At 35.5% G+C, this 14,193-nt stretch overlaps 1 protein-coding gene across 6 annotated transcripts in view; it reads right to left on the reverse strand.

The window, feature by feature from the left end:
- DMD (dystrophin) overlaps positions 1-14,193 on the reverse strand; it is a 971,087-nt gene that overhangs the window by 376,808 nt on the left and 580,086 nt on the right. For all 6 annotated transcript variants that reach the window (XM_050969735.1, XM_050969772.1, XM_050969742.1 and 3 more), the window contains 2 exons: positions 2,726-2,873; positions 598-747 (listed from right to left, as the gene is read on the reverse strand). In XM_050969735.1, coding sequence (XP_050825692.1) covers positions 598-747; positions 2,726-2,873 — 298 coding nt within the window. The remainder of the gene's footprint in view (positions 1-597; positions 748-2,725; positions 2,874-14,193) is intronic.

The raw sequence follows: 14,193 nt of genomic DNA on the forward strand, positions 1-14,193 counted from the left end.
CTCATTTTCACCATTTTTCAAAACAAAAATATGCTATTTCCACAATAAAACAGAGCAAAGTCCTCCCTTACTTCTTTCTATCGGTACGGAGATCCCAGAAAGCAAAATATTTGATATTTTGCTACACAAAAAATGGAAGTGAATGCTTAAGGTTGGGAGAAGCATGGTGGAAGATGAAACAGTGATTGCAGTGTTCACCTTGAGATTGGAAACAGGAGAGATTTGGGAAGTGTTTCCATAAAGAAAATCAAACATTTGCCTCTCACACACCTGAGTCACAAAGCCTGGAATATTTGCTCTTTCAGCAAAAGCAACAGGCTGCAAAAATGACCCTATGCATTCCACCCTTAAGTAGAAGAACTCTAATTTAGTGACTATGTTTGAGCGCAACATCATCACTCTAGTCACTAATGGTCTTGGTTTGTTATCACTGTTTCTCACAGCAGTGTATGGTATCCATTTTTCTTCCTCAGGTTCATTATGCACACAAATATCTCTTCATACAGTGAAAAATTATACACACCAGAAAATATATAATGCAAATATTCACTGCAGATTAAAATTGTATATCACAGTTATATCTGTAATATGTCTAACCTTTAACAAACGATGGTTAGCCTCCTTCAGTGTACTCTCAAGCTTATGTTTTTTGTCTGGGTTCAGTGATGCACTTCCAAGTGCTATTCCTCCAGTTTCATTTAATCGTTTCAGTATTCCCTTGTGGGGCGGCAGCTCTCCAACTCTTAACTGGAACAGACAAATACAGCAGTTAAGATGAACTGTGGTAGGATTTTCAGCTCTGTTTTCTTGACCCTTATTGATTTGTCTATCAGCCAAAGGAATAAACTCAATTCAAGACAAAATAACTGTTGCTTTCTGAATGCAGAATGCTGAAAAAAAAAAACCAACCCAAAAGAGACTGTATTAGTCAATCAAGTCTAAAGAGAGTTCTACATGACATAATACAGGGTTTCTCAGGATGTTAATCACTATTACATGATAAATTTCAGACCTGGATACTCAATACTTCACGTATATCAATTTTAATAATCTTGTAATATGGTATGGAGCAAGAACTTTGGAGAAATGTTTTAGTATGTTCCAGGCTGTGAACAGCCACCCAGATGGCTTGTGGTGAAAAGCCCTCCACTCCAGTTTAACATCTTAATTAAGAATGTTCATGTATGCTCACTAAAAAAAGAGAAAAGAAAAAAAAAAAGAAAAAAAAAGCCAAAAGGAAAAGCAAGGCAGCATCAAAATGATCAAAATGTACCAGTTCTCAAACACATATGTTGTTACTGGAAACTTATATTGTTGAAGTAACTTAATTTACCAAATAAGGTTAATGTCCCTTCAAGGGTTTTGTTGTTCTGGGGTTTTTGCTTGTTTGTTCTTGATTATAAACAAAAGCAGGTACTATGAAATGAGCCATGCTGCAAGGTAATGCATTATTTTTTGCTCCATTAGGATGATTCCCTTTTGTGGAGCTCCAAAAGAAGGTGGACTGTAAAAAACAAGATACAAATAAGAGATGCTAACAGCTAATATTTGTACTGTATATCCTTTAGGAATACTATATAGGAAATATTTGTTTATGTGAAGAGTATACCCTTCCTGGTTCTGAACAACATATGTAATCTTTAAAACCTTAATCATTTCTGCAAAATGTAAGATACATCTAACACCCCTTAAAAGTATTTATTTGCCTTGGATCTGATAACCTCCACAACAGAGACTCCCTGACCAACTCAATGGCATCTTCTGCTAAACAGAAGGACAAACTCACCACTCACCTGGTTGAGTCTCCATTTCATGAAACTATATCATATTTTTACTTAAAAAGAAACCTGAAGATAGATTTTTTACTAAATAGTCCTTTAGATTGTTTTTTTTAACTTTGCTGTGAGAACGATAGAACAAACTGAAAAGTTTTCTTCAAATTCTTTAATACTCTATTCATCACTAGCTGACTTTGTTAAACTTGGATTTATGAAAAGGATAACTAGGTCCTTAACCTCAAGGGAGGACAGAAAAACCTTTAGGATTATGTTTGATAAGTAATATGAATTTTCCAATTACAGTTTAATTTATTATTGTATAAGTAATTAAAAATAGTTATTCTACTGAACACATTTCAAAAGATTAAACAGAGAAACTTGTGTTGAATATATTTATCAGCATTATCAAACTCTAACATATCTGTGAAAATATTCCAGCCCTTAAAAACAAATATTTAATATTCTGATGAGGTTTTTTTAAGTATTCTAAAAAATAAGTCACCTAGATGTTTAGTCTAGAAAATGTTGCAGTGAAATTTTAATGAGTTGACATTTATAATTATGCATGCAGTTCTGGATCCTCTTGTGAAATACTGAATACCATTTAATAAGTGAGAAGCTATAAAATGTTAACAAGACACCAACAGAGAAACGCCATACATATAAACCAGTCACGTTCTGAGTTAAGAAATGAGGGTAAAAAAGATAACAAATAATTTCCTAGTTTCGGGACATTTTTCTTTCATTAGATTTTCCGTTAATCATCTGGTTTTTGTATGATCAATATATATTTATACCTGGGTTTTGAAATTCCCAGCTTTGATTTGTCTAAAAAAGTTATATGGATGCTGTGTTTGATGTCAGAAACCATTTTGGAAAATAGCTTTTAATTTTCTTCAATGTAGAATTGACAAAGGAAGAAAACATAGGAATAGAGCTTACAATACCTTTACTTTGCTCAGGCAGTCTCTCAACTGGTCTTCATTCCCTTGCTCAAGGGGAATACAATTAACGTTCTCTGCTTCCTCTAACCATAAAATCAACTTGTTCAAATCCTCTTGAAATTCTGATAAAATATTCTTTTCTTCCTCTATCCTGCAATAAAAATGTGAAATTATTGTTGCTATACATTTATTTTTATATGGAAGTGTTTATACATAGTGAAGGATGACAGATAACTAATTCTTAGAATTTATACTAATTATTTTTATAAGTGGTTCGCAGATTTCTTTATATCAAAAATATCAGACAAACACCAATGCCCTTTAAACATGACATTAAATGTATTTTAAAAGAAAATATCAAGGCACAATTTGCAACACCACTAAATTCAGCTTCCAAATTACACATGGCAGGTAGCAAACAAGCACACCAGAAAGAAAGCAGCTAATTATTCAGACTAAAATTTTGTTTGAAGTAATGGCAGGGAAGCCCAGTGTCAACAACTAAAAATTCTAGCATGGAGTGTTACCAAACTGAACCTGTTAAACCTGACACAGGCTCATTTGGACATATTAAACAAGATATTTCAGTAACTGTGCCATGCAGTTTGGTGTTAAGATTCACAAAAAGTAGGTAAGGTTCACAGTTGATAAGTAGGAATAAGATGGAATTCATGACACCTTACTTTAGATATCTACTCTTCGTCTCCATCTACAACTCATCTGCTCATTTTCACTATGACTACATAAATATACTGAGATGTGAACTTCTGTGCAAAAGCTTCTGAAGATATCAAGAGATGCAGGCGAAAAAGAAATTCAAGAGCAGAAGGGAAGAGCATTGGTAGAATGCGAATTCCTGGGATTAACATTTGGAGTGGGCCTTTCTAAAGGAGAAAAATAGTGATTTGTATAAAAATACTTGCAATTTATCCACCAAACTCATTCACACACTGATAATTACCTGTATGAAACGATGAAAGATTAAACACTTATCAAAATTAAACAATGAAAAGCAGATCCTGCAATGTGGGGTAATACTTTTATGATCCCTGTTTCCTTTGATACACAACTGGCTCACAGAGTATTTAGACATTCACACTCACACAAAGGCCTGAAGATATTCATCCCTTCTGATGGGGCATAACTGACCCAACTACATTGGTATGACAGGCAGCTGTCCTGTTTTAGAAGGGGGCATAAACATTCAAAAATACCCAAACTGCCCACAGATTCAGTTCTGGAGCCTTCCACCAGAGGACTGTGCATGACCCACAGTGTTGCAGCAGAGAGTGTTTAACTGTCCCCTCCCATGAACATATTGGACTTTGTGGTGCAGGCTTCCCTCCCCCCAAACAGAGCAAGACTGAGATCATCACTTTGACCACTGGGCATCGAAATCGCAACAACCAAATCTTGTCTCCTGATCCACTGATGGGCATTTCTTTAGTTCCTCTTCACTGTCTACTCTTATCCTTTCTTTTCCTTTCCTAAATGATATCTTTACTCGTCTATATTGCCTCATTTATATAGATAATAACCAAAATGGCTGCAAACTTCCTTCCCACTGCAATCAAATTGCTCTGAAATAAACCTGCCAGGTACACACAGCTAATTGGTCATTGAGTGTTGTTTCACTCTAATCTGCCCAAAGGGATCTACTTCTAACAAGAATCTCAGTTCCTCTGCCTTCAGCAGTGGGTTGTAACAATAGCTGACCTAAACCTCCCTTGGCCCAACTTGATGTCATGCTATGTTGTCATATCCTTTGTCTCTGGGGGGCAGGGTGCAGCCCTCACCTCACTACAACCTTATTTCAGGGTGTTGTAGAGAGTGGTAAGATCTCCCCTCAGCCTCCTTTACCAAAGTCAAAGTTTATTTTCAACACATAAAAGTCAGTATTTATAACTACACTTAGAGGATGAAAATGCTAGTTTCAATTTATATGTAAACTGAAATGTTTGGCAAATTTGTGCTGCTCTGAACGGGATCAGAGCAGCACAAATTATAGTTCTAGATCAAGTTCCTGGTTTAGATCTAGAATGGATTCTAAATCAGCATATTTATTGTTTTTGTTCTTGAAATAGTATATCTTAATAAGTACTAGATATATCAGCCCAACACTGTTTTTTTGGGTTTTTTTAAGCTAAGAAACAAGTTACTCTGGAGTATCTGCTTACAGATTAAACAAACATAAGCCACTGGCTCCAAATTGTTCTTTAGAGGAGAAAAGTAAGAGATTATATTCACTGTGAAAACAATAAAATTCTCCAAAACTCTTTACACTTATATAAAAATTATGGTTATACCCATATATACACACATATTACATTTATAAAAATGCATTAGAAAATGAACACCATAAACAGCAAAAGAATTAAGAGCCCTTCTTTCTTGGTTTTGCCTTAGATTTTCTAATGGAATCATGCATGAATATTTACATGAACTCCCATTTGCCCAGGATTTCTGGAAATGAGACTAATAGCAGCAAAAAATGTTGATGCTCCTAGCTATAGGAATATTTATTGTATGAACATATCTCTTTATTACAACTCTGGATCTCTTATGGAGTGCTGTTATGCAGACAGAAATTCTGGACCTTTCCAATATGCACAGATTACTATTTGGTTGCACAGGTCATGCAAAAAAGAACCAACTTTACAGCATCACACTTATTGCACTGTTCTTCAGTGAGAAGTGTTCATGTTCGTGATTTGAGAGGTCAGATGCTCTTCTCAAGCCAAAATAGGTCATCTAAAATCAACTAATCAAAACATTTGTTTCTTTGAAAATGAGTCAGATGTTCATCTATAGCACTGCAACTATCTAATCCATAGCAGCACTGCAACTATAAAAATGAAGGAAAACTAACTTCCTGTAATCCTAAATGGAGAAGCACAACTTCAAATCTTCCTGAGGCAATATCTCTCCCTGCTCTAGTTATGGATATCTGGGAATCAGGCTTCAAGTGTTATACCATAAACCACATAAGAAAACCTCTGTCTCTCGACCTGACCAGGTACTCCAGAACCCAAGCGTTCAGCAACAGCTTTCATTTTTCTGGTTTCTTCTCACTTCTACTCATTAGTGAAGTGCATAGCTCAGTGGAGGTATTATGTGATGGTACCCTGAGGATAAACCTGAGAAAGATCCAAGTTTGAATACGTTAATTTTGGCACAGAAAAGGCATAGCATTCAACTCAATACACCTGAGAGCAAAATTATTGAGCTGCATAGTATTTTAAATGAGAAATCAAAAAGATTTCTTGTCTCCTAGAAGAGATAGCAATTGGCAAGATTCCTTTTTCATCTTAAGTATACTGTCAGTTTTATCACCCTTATGAATTGAGCTGCAAGTCTTAAAACATTAAAAGTTTTCTTAGTCGTGTAGGAAAGAATTTTTTACTTTGATGACTAATTTAAATACTGATCAGTAGGATAAGGATGTTTTTTAACCTAAGACTTTCCAGGAATTCTTTCAGAGATGTTTTATGCATGCATATATATATATATATATATATATATATATATATATATATATATATATAAAATCTCTTCTCTATTGTCATCTATTATATATAATCTATCTATTATCTATTATCTATTATATATATAGACATATTTAATATATGTGTGTGTTTGTGATTCTGTGCTTGTGCCTGCACAGAAGTGTTTCAGAGTTCAGAAAAAAAATAATTCCATAGATCTACTTCTTTATTCCAATCAGGAACAACATGCAGTAAAAGAATTTAAAGGTTCATTGCAATTAACAGGACATGCAGGTGCACCTTATAATTTACTTTAACATCTCTTCTTGACCTGCTAGAATGTCACTTCTATTATAAATAACACCCTGCAAGACAAGTGTCATATTATGCAAGACACTAAAACAAAGTGCTCTGTGTTAGCTGAACCAGTTAATCGAATTAAAAGTTTTAACTCAATGACTGATTACACCTTTTGAACAAACTGATTTCTATCCCCATAATTACCTTTGGAACAACACACACATGTAATTTCTAAGTGTTTAAATTCACGGTGACAATGAAAAATTAACGTTAAGTTGTCACTGAGGGAGTATGGGCTTTCAAATCCAAGCAAGGAGTAAGGAACATGAGACACCAATCAACCCAGACAGGGACAGAGCAAGAAAAAGCAGTTGGGCTATGACTTGCTGGAGAAGCAGGTGATTGAGGAATAAGATATAATTCCAGCAGCTGGCCCTATGGAGCCAAGCAGATCCATCTCCAGCCCAGGCCTTCAAGCTGTTATATACTGCTGCTGTACCCTTAGAAACCAACCTAAGTTCCCAAAAGAGCTTTTAAGATTTTTGAGCTTTAACCTCTGTTGACAAAAGGTTTATTTTATTAACCCTGAAATATAACCCATTTTGACTGATGGAAAATTCTCAAACTATAGCAGAGAAGCACAGAGTTTCATTTGCAACTTTTTGTCTTCTACACAACTTCTATTCTTAGGCACATTACTTTGTATTTTCCATAGTAAAACATAGATTTCTGTTTGTATTTCTAACTTCATAGGGTCCCTTCATAAACTACTCTGAATGCACATCTTTTTATAGGAATCTTATATACATTATACTTTCGTAAGCAAATGTATCAATGTTCAGTTTTTAATACTAAGTAGTAAATGAATTATTTTTCCTAATTGCATTTTGTATATATGATAATTGATAGATTAGGGATTAGTTTTCCTACCATTATTAAACTGAATCAATAACAAATTCTTATGGTAGTCCACTAAATACCAGGAAAGATTTTTTTTTTTTCAAGCTATCATTAATCATTAGTTGTATTTGTTAACTACTACATAAACATTCATGGACTATATCAGTAAGCTTGTATTTTCATGTGCAGTGTCAAGAAACAACATAAAATACCAATTGCAGCTCAAGTATTTTCTCCACAGTCAACAATGTGATAGCAATACCACAGCAACCTGTAAACAGTTAGTGAAATACATCAGATGTTTAGGGTTTGTAACTGCACACAAGTGATGTCAGATTTATTTGGGAGGTGTCAGCTAGAGAAATAAAATATACAGTCATAGTAGTAAGACAGATCTGCACTTGTGATTCATGTTCCCATCTGTAAGTCAAATAATATCTTGGTGCCTTTCACTTTTTAACATTCAGATGTCAATTCTGTATTTATTGTGCTTCTAAAATAAGGACTTAATGTGTCTAGTAGCTCCTACTGATAATATGAGGCCACCAAAATTGTAACAAAAATTTAGAGACAATAATTACAAAAAGAAATTTCATTTCCATTCTTTCTCTAAATAAATACAAATTTATGCCAGTAATTCTTTTCTAGTGATTCATTTTAAGAAATCTTAAGTTTCAAAAAAAAAGAAAATTCAGAAAAATTCAATATGTAGCTAATTATGTGCTGTCAAAAAATATATTTATTGAAATAACTGTCATAAAATCTCTTCGTCCTAAACCAGTTTTTAAACTGTAACTAGAAGATAATCACAGCCTTCAATATGCTGAGTTTTCAAGTAGAGGAAAACAATCATTTGCAGCTAGTGTGTCATGGAAGAAAAAGAATAGCTAAGTAAAGATATAATATAAAATATTAAAAGTATATTTACTTTATAACAATTAATTTTTACTTAGAATAGAAAGCTTGTATTTTTGTATTCAGGAAAGTACTTGGATGTCTTCTGGTAAACAGCCTTTGTTCTGTCATTCTTTCCATAATTACTTCAAATTCGCTTGGGTAGAGATCTGAACAAGCAGTCTGCAAGTTCAAACTCATTAAAAGTGTAAATGTATTTGCAGCTAAAATAATGAAAAATTCACTTCCATTCAACTGAACCCAATTTTAACAAATGTCAGATCGTGATGAAGAAAAAACCCCAAACTGATTACTTCTGAAACATTGAAGGAATCTATTTCCTGGACATCTGTTTTCAAAAATTACACAAGAAAGTTTTCACAAAAGTGAAAAATAAGAGACCAACCAGCATTACTGTTACAAGTCTTTCCAGAGCCTCATTTATAAGTCATCCCCTTCTCAAGCCCCTATGTGAGATGTTGCTTCTCCTCCTATGCACATTCCCTTGGCTATCCCTGACTGGCCCACCTGTTCCAGAAGGAGCTGCACCAAGCTGCAGCCACAGCCTTGGGGCTTGCTGAGCACTGTGGCCCTGATGGCAAACCAGCACATCCCTAAATCATCCAGAACTCAGATGTCCCAGAAGCATGTCTCAGAGCAGACACAGCCTGCTGTGGCCTGATGTGTCTCAGGGGATGAAAAGGCAGAGCAAGCTTCTGTTGGTGCAGTTTAGAAGATTCAATATTCAAAATGACTGCTGGAGTATGAAGAGGGAGAGACAGACACTTTGTACTTCCCTACTTTTGTCTGGGCTTAGTAGCATCTATTCAAAGGGCCTTTGTGACTTCCTGTGGTCTCCAAAGCCTCCATTTCAGAGTCATGCTGTACTAGAGTACAAACTCCTACTTTTCCAAAAACATGTCTTTTGTAGAAAAATGTTAACAAAAACTCAATTAAATTCCCAATTTGCTAACTACCAGTGTATCAGACCTTCAATCAAGTTCCACTTTATTTAACTGCCTGGTCTGTTTCAAAGTTTTCAGTAAGATAAAATGACTAGATGTACTAAAATTACATTCTCATCTAATTCTTAGCGGGATGGATTAGACTGCAAGATACAGAAACTTTAAACACTGAATTCAAACTTCTACAGCTTTGAAACTCTTAGATAAAGGCAAGTGGAAGATAACATCCTACGCAAACATAACTCAAGCATAACCTCTTGATCTTCAGTACTAAAGGAAGGAGATTCAAAGTCAATTTTAAGTCTGCTTTGCCTGGGATCAGCATTTGACCTTTTAAAACTGAAAACCAGCTCCTTTTTACTGAAGAGCAGTATAAGTTCCTCAAATTGTTTTGAGATTTAGTTTGTTTTCTTGTTTGTTTTTAATTAAGTTGACCTTTTGTAGTCCTAATAATTCTAATGCATTAAAAATGCCGGTCCATCACTGAAATTAATATTAGCATCTAGTGAACCTATGATCAATTTCAGCAATTTATAGAATATCGTGGTTTTGATATGGTTTACAGTTCTTATTATTCAGGTAGTTTATTATTTATTCAAAATTATTTGTGAAGACTGAATTAACATGGTGAAACTTTTTGAATTATATCCTGTTTAAATCTTTCCTTTTCAAGTCAGCTTGAAACTTTGGGGTCATGGTGGTTACAGGAAATATTTTGAATTTACAGACTCTTTATGAATGCAGTGATAAAATTATAAATAAATACTAGACCATTTAGCCAGACAACCTCAGGAAAACTGACAAAGCAATTTTGTAGAATTTGTCCTCTTTTCCCCAAAATAACATCAATGCATCAGAACATGAAAAATGCCCGAGTGTTTCAGAAAAGCCCAAACAGAGAGCCATCATCATTGGGAACAGGAGATGGTGGATAAGGAGAACACAGGAGATGGGCCATTTTCCTTACTCCATTCACCTCATACTCTCTCAGGATCCATGCACACTAGGTTAAGAATTGTATAGGACTGAGCTGTGATATTTTCCTCCATAACCTTCTGTGTCGCATCTCAGACGTTCAGAAACCATAATGTAAATCTTTACATTATGGTTAACCATTTTACATGTTAACCATTTTACCATCTCTTACATTTCCAGCAAGGAATTTTCCCTTGTAGGTATTGAGGAATTAGTTCAATAACATCTTGTTCTACTTACAGTTTACCCATCAGTTCAACTTGGTAAACCTCAGCCATAAGCCTCCTGAGATTTGTCTCCAGACTGAAGATCCCCACATTCTTAGTCTTCCCTCACAGTGCAGCTACTCCAGACTTTGGCTCATTTCATCTGCCTCCCCCCATGAATACTTTCTGTGCACCCTTTATGTCCTTTGACATGCACAGAGCTCTGCACACTGTAACCAAAATGAGTACACCACAGTGTTTGATATCACCAAAACAGCTTTTTTTTGTTTATAATACCCTTACTGATGCAACCTAAAACACTATGCTTTTACTTTTGCTGCCACCCCACCCTGTGCCTGTAAATACTTTCAGCAATAAGGTCAGGATCACTTTCTGGAGTTGTAACAAGCTCAGCATCATTTAAGTATGGGATAGTCTGTTTGTCTGAAATATTCCTTGCCTCACATTTGTCTCTGATTGAGATCATCTGCCACTTGTTGCCCATCTGCTCAGTTTAGGAGTTCCCACTATCAACTCAGCCTTTGACTACCTGAGGCATAATGTCATCAGCATTCTTGGAAATGTCACCATACACCTCGTGTCTCCAACAAATTTCTCACATTCATGCACCTTCTAAAAATATCTGTATCACTTTCTGTTACTCCTGTAATTGCTTCCCTCCTCCCCACAGCCCCCACTGATCTTTGAATTCAGTTTGAAAAATACATCTAGAAGGGACTGCCAATGTGCCACATAAAAGTTCAAAACTTATGTAAAACTGTGCAGGATTATCAAAATCAATTTCTTTCATTTGGGTAAGAAAACAGCAAAACCAGAGCTTACAATATATAAAGTTTCCTTGCCAAATAATGCTTAGCTGCATTACACTTGAATCTGAAATCACTAACAGATTTCATTTCTGGAATCCATTCAATTGCTAATTTCTTGCCACTTTATCTTGAGATCTGCTGAGCAAAAAAATGCAATAGGAAACAAAATTTCAGTCGATCACTACTCTGAGCTACTGAGAGTTAACTTTAAAGCAGAGCATAATGTATTAACTACAAAGAATAAAAACTGAAAGCTATTAAAATTATTATTATAGTCAGTTTTCTTTTCTGGTTTGCAGAAGGTGCTAAATGCTAATATCTATTTTATTTTTCTTTGAAATTATTATATGAAGATGTGTTATACCAGGTCTGCTCTCCCTTCAGTATCACCTTCATTCAATATGGTTATAAAATGTTCCTCCCATTTTCTCATTCTCAAAATTGACTTTAATAACATTATTTCAATTATGAAAATTTAATTTTTAGGAAACATAGACAAAAATAAAAGGACTATTAAAACTTATGTGAGGCACAATATAAGCATTCTGACTTTACAATGCTTTTTTTTTCTATAGTCCATTAAAGCTGTTCTGAAAAAGAGAACTCAAATATGTCAATTGACCCATATTTTTTTTAATTTATATTTTACTCATGTATTTAAATAAATTTGACATATTACCAACATATGCATTGGACAATGCCATAACTATATTAGCTCTTTGGACTGTAAGTAGAGGCCACTTCCTTTAACTTGTTTGCCTCATGCTTTGATCTTAAGGATAAGTTAAAGCATTTTGGGTGACATGGGTTTCAAGTCTTAAAAAGAGAGAATCTGACTGTACACAAAACCAAATTAGGACAAATAATGAAAAACTAAAAGATGTCAAAGCACAAGAGTTATGCAAATCCCATGTCTCCATGGTTATATAAAGACTATGCAGCTGATAAGCCTGTGGTCTTTTCATGGCCAGGTTCATCAATAATTGAGACCTACTTAGAACACACCAATTTTTCCTGTCAACTAGGTTTCTATCCTTTGAAATTCCACTGTAGAAGAGTGAAAAAAAAGAGATAAGAGGAAGAGGAAGAGAGGGAAGGGGAGAGGGGAAAGGGGAAAGGGGAGAGGGGAGAGGGGAAGGGGAAAGGGGAAAGGGGAAAGGGGAAAGGGGAAAGGGGAAAGGGGAAAGGGGAAAGGGGAAAGGGGAAAGGGGAAAGGGGAAAGGGGAAAGGGGAAAGGGGAAAGGGGAAAGGGGAAAGGGGAAAGGGGAAAGGGGAAAGGGGAAAGGGGAAAGGGGAAGGAAAGAACAACATGTGTGGTGGCAGAAGTAAGGATAGCATGTGTTTCCAAGACCTGGGAGCAAAAATCATTCCCTGGCTCTGACACAGCCAAGAAGACTGGGAGGTGAATAGGAGCATCCTGATGCACGAGTCTCACCAAAGTACACCAGGAACACTTCTATCAGGGTAACACAACATTATCAGTATTCCTCCTGGTACAATGCTATTATTCATGCAAAGTTCACTAACTGAGGTCCCTGCAATCATTTTCCTCTAAATTACATAAGCTGTCATTCTAGAGGAAAACAAACCAATCAGTCAACATACCAAACAGAACAAAAGGAGGAATACATGTGCAAGTGTTTATTTAAGAACCTTCATCTAGGGAACATAACTGGATTATTCCCACTTAACAAATCCTAGGCTTCCTTAAAATGTAGAATGTGCCAAGAAATTCCATGTAATATTCTAACACTGCATTGAGCCAAAAGAACATTCAGTTAGACATTTCTATCAATATATGAAGGGATGAACAACGACAATTTTAACCAGAAGAGGAATATATTTTATATCCTCAGACAAAGCTCAACCACAAATCTCTTTCTTCTGTGTTGCCAAAGCAGATTACAGGGCTGTTAAAATGATGTGTTATTGTTTTTTAAGTGTTTGCACTCACATAACAAGTTAATGCTTGGAAACACAGATGAGTTTCCAATGTACAGAAGAACATCTTTTTATATAAAAAATAAAGGCCAGGGACTCCCTTGTGTAACAAATAACAGTACCATCAACACCTGGAAATGTAGCAGAAATAATTATTAAAGCTTCTGATAGCTGTGGATCATTTGTTGCATCTCCTTCTTTTAACACAGAATCACTTAGGTTGGAAAAGACCTTCAGGATCATTGAGTCCAACTGTTAACCCAGTACTCCAAACACCAAACCATGTCCCCAAGTGACACATCTACATGACTTCTAAATACCACTGGGAAACCTTATGGCACCTTCCAGTACCTAAAGGGGAGCTACAGAAAGGCTGAAAAGAGACTTTTCACAGGGGAATGTAGTGATAGGACAAAGGAGAATTGCCTCAAGACAAAAGAGTGTTCAGATTAGATATTAAGAAGAAATTATTTGCTTCTGTGTTGTGAGGCACCAATACAGGTTTGTCCAGAGAGATTGTGGAGTTCAAATCACTGGAAGTTTTCAAAGCCAAGGCTGGATGAGGCTCTGAGAAACCTGATCTAGTAGAGGTTTCCCTGTCTATGCCAGGGGGGTTGGAGCTCAATGAACTTTAAATTCCCTTCCAACCTCAACCATCCTGTGATTCTATGGTGACTCAATGACTTCCCTGGTCAGCCTGTTCCAAGTGAAACTTTAATCATGATTAGGCTCAGTAATAACCTTCCAGGACACTCCCCTTTTGATGCTAGTAAACATTTTCATAGCTTTTTTTGCCCCAGTGGCTCTGAATAGAGTATTTTAAAGCAGAATGGCATATCCAGTTACACTTAGCATGTAGGTTAAGAACATGCTCTTTAATAAAACCTATCTTAACAGGAACTTTTTTTTTACATTGGAAATTGTCTTTTTAAAGGTTTAAAACTATTTTTGTATTATCTGTAATTCAAATACCCT

Source organism: Serinus canaria, chromosome 1, assembly GCF_022539315.1.
Source record: "Serinus canaria isolate serCan28SL12 chromosome 1, serCan2020, whole genome shotgun sequence".
NCBI lineage: Eukaryota > Metazoa > Chordata > Aves > Passeriformes > Fringillidae > Serinus > Serinus canaria.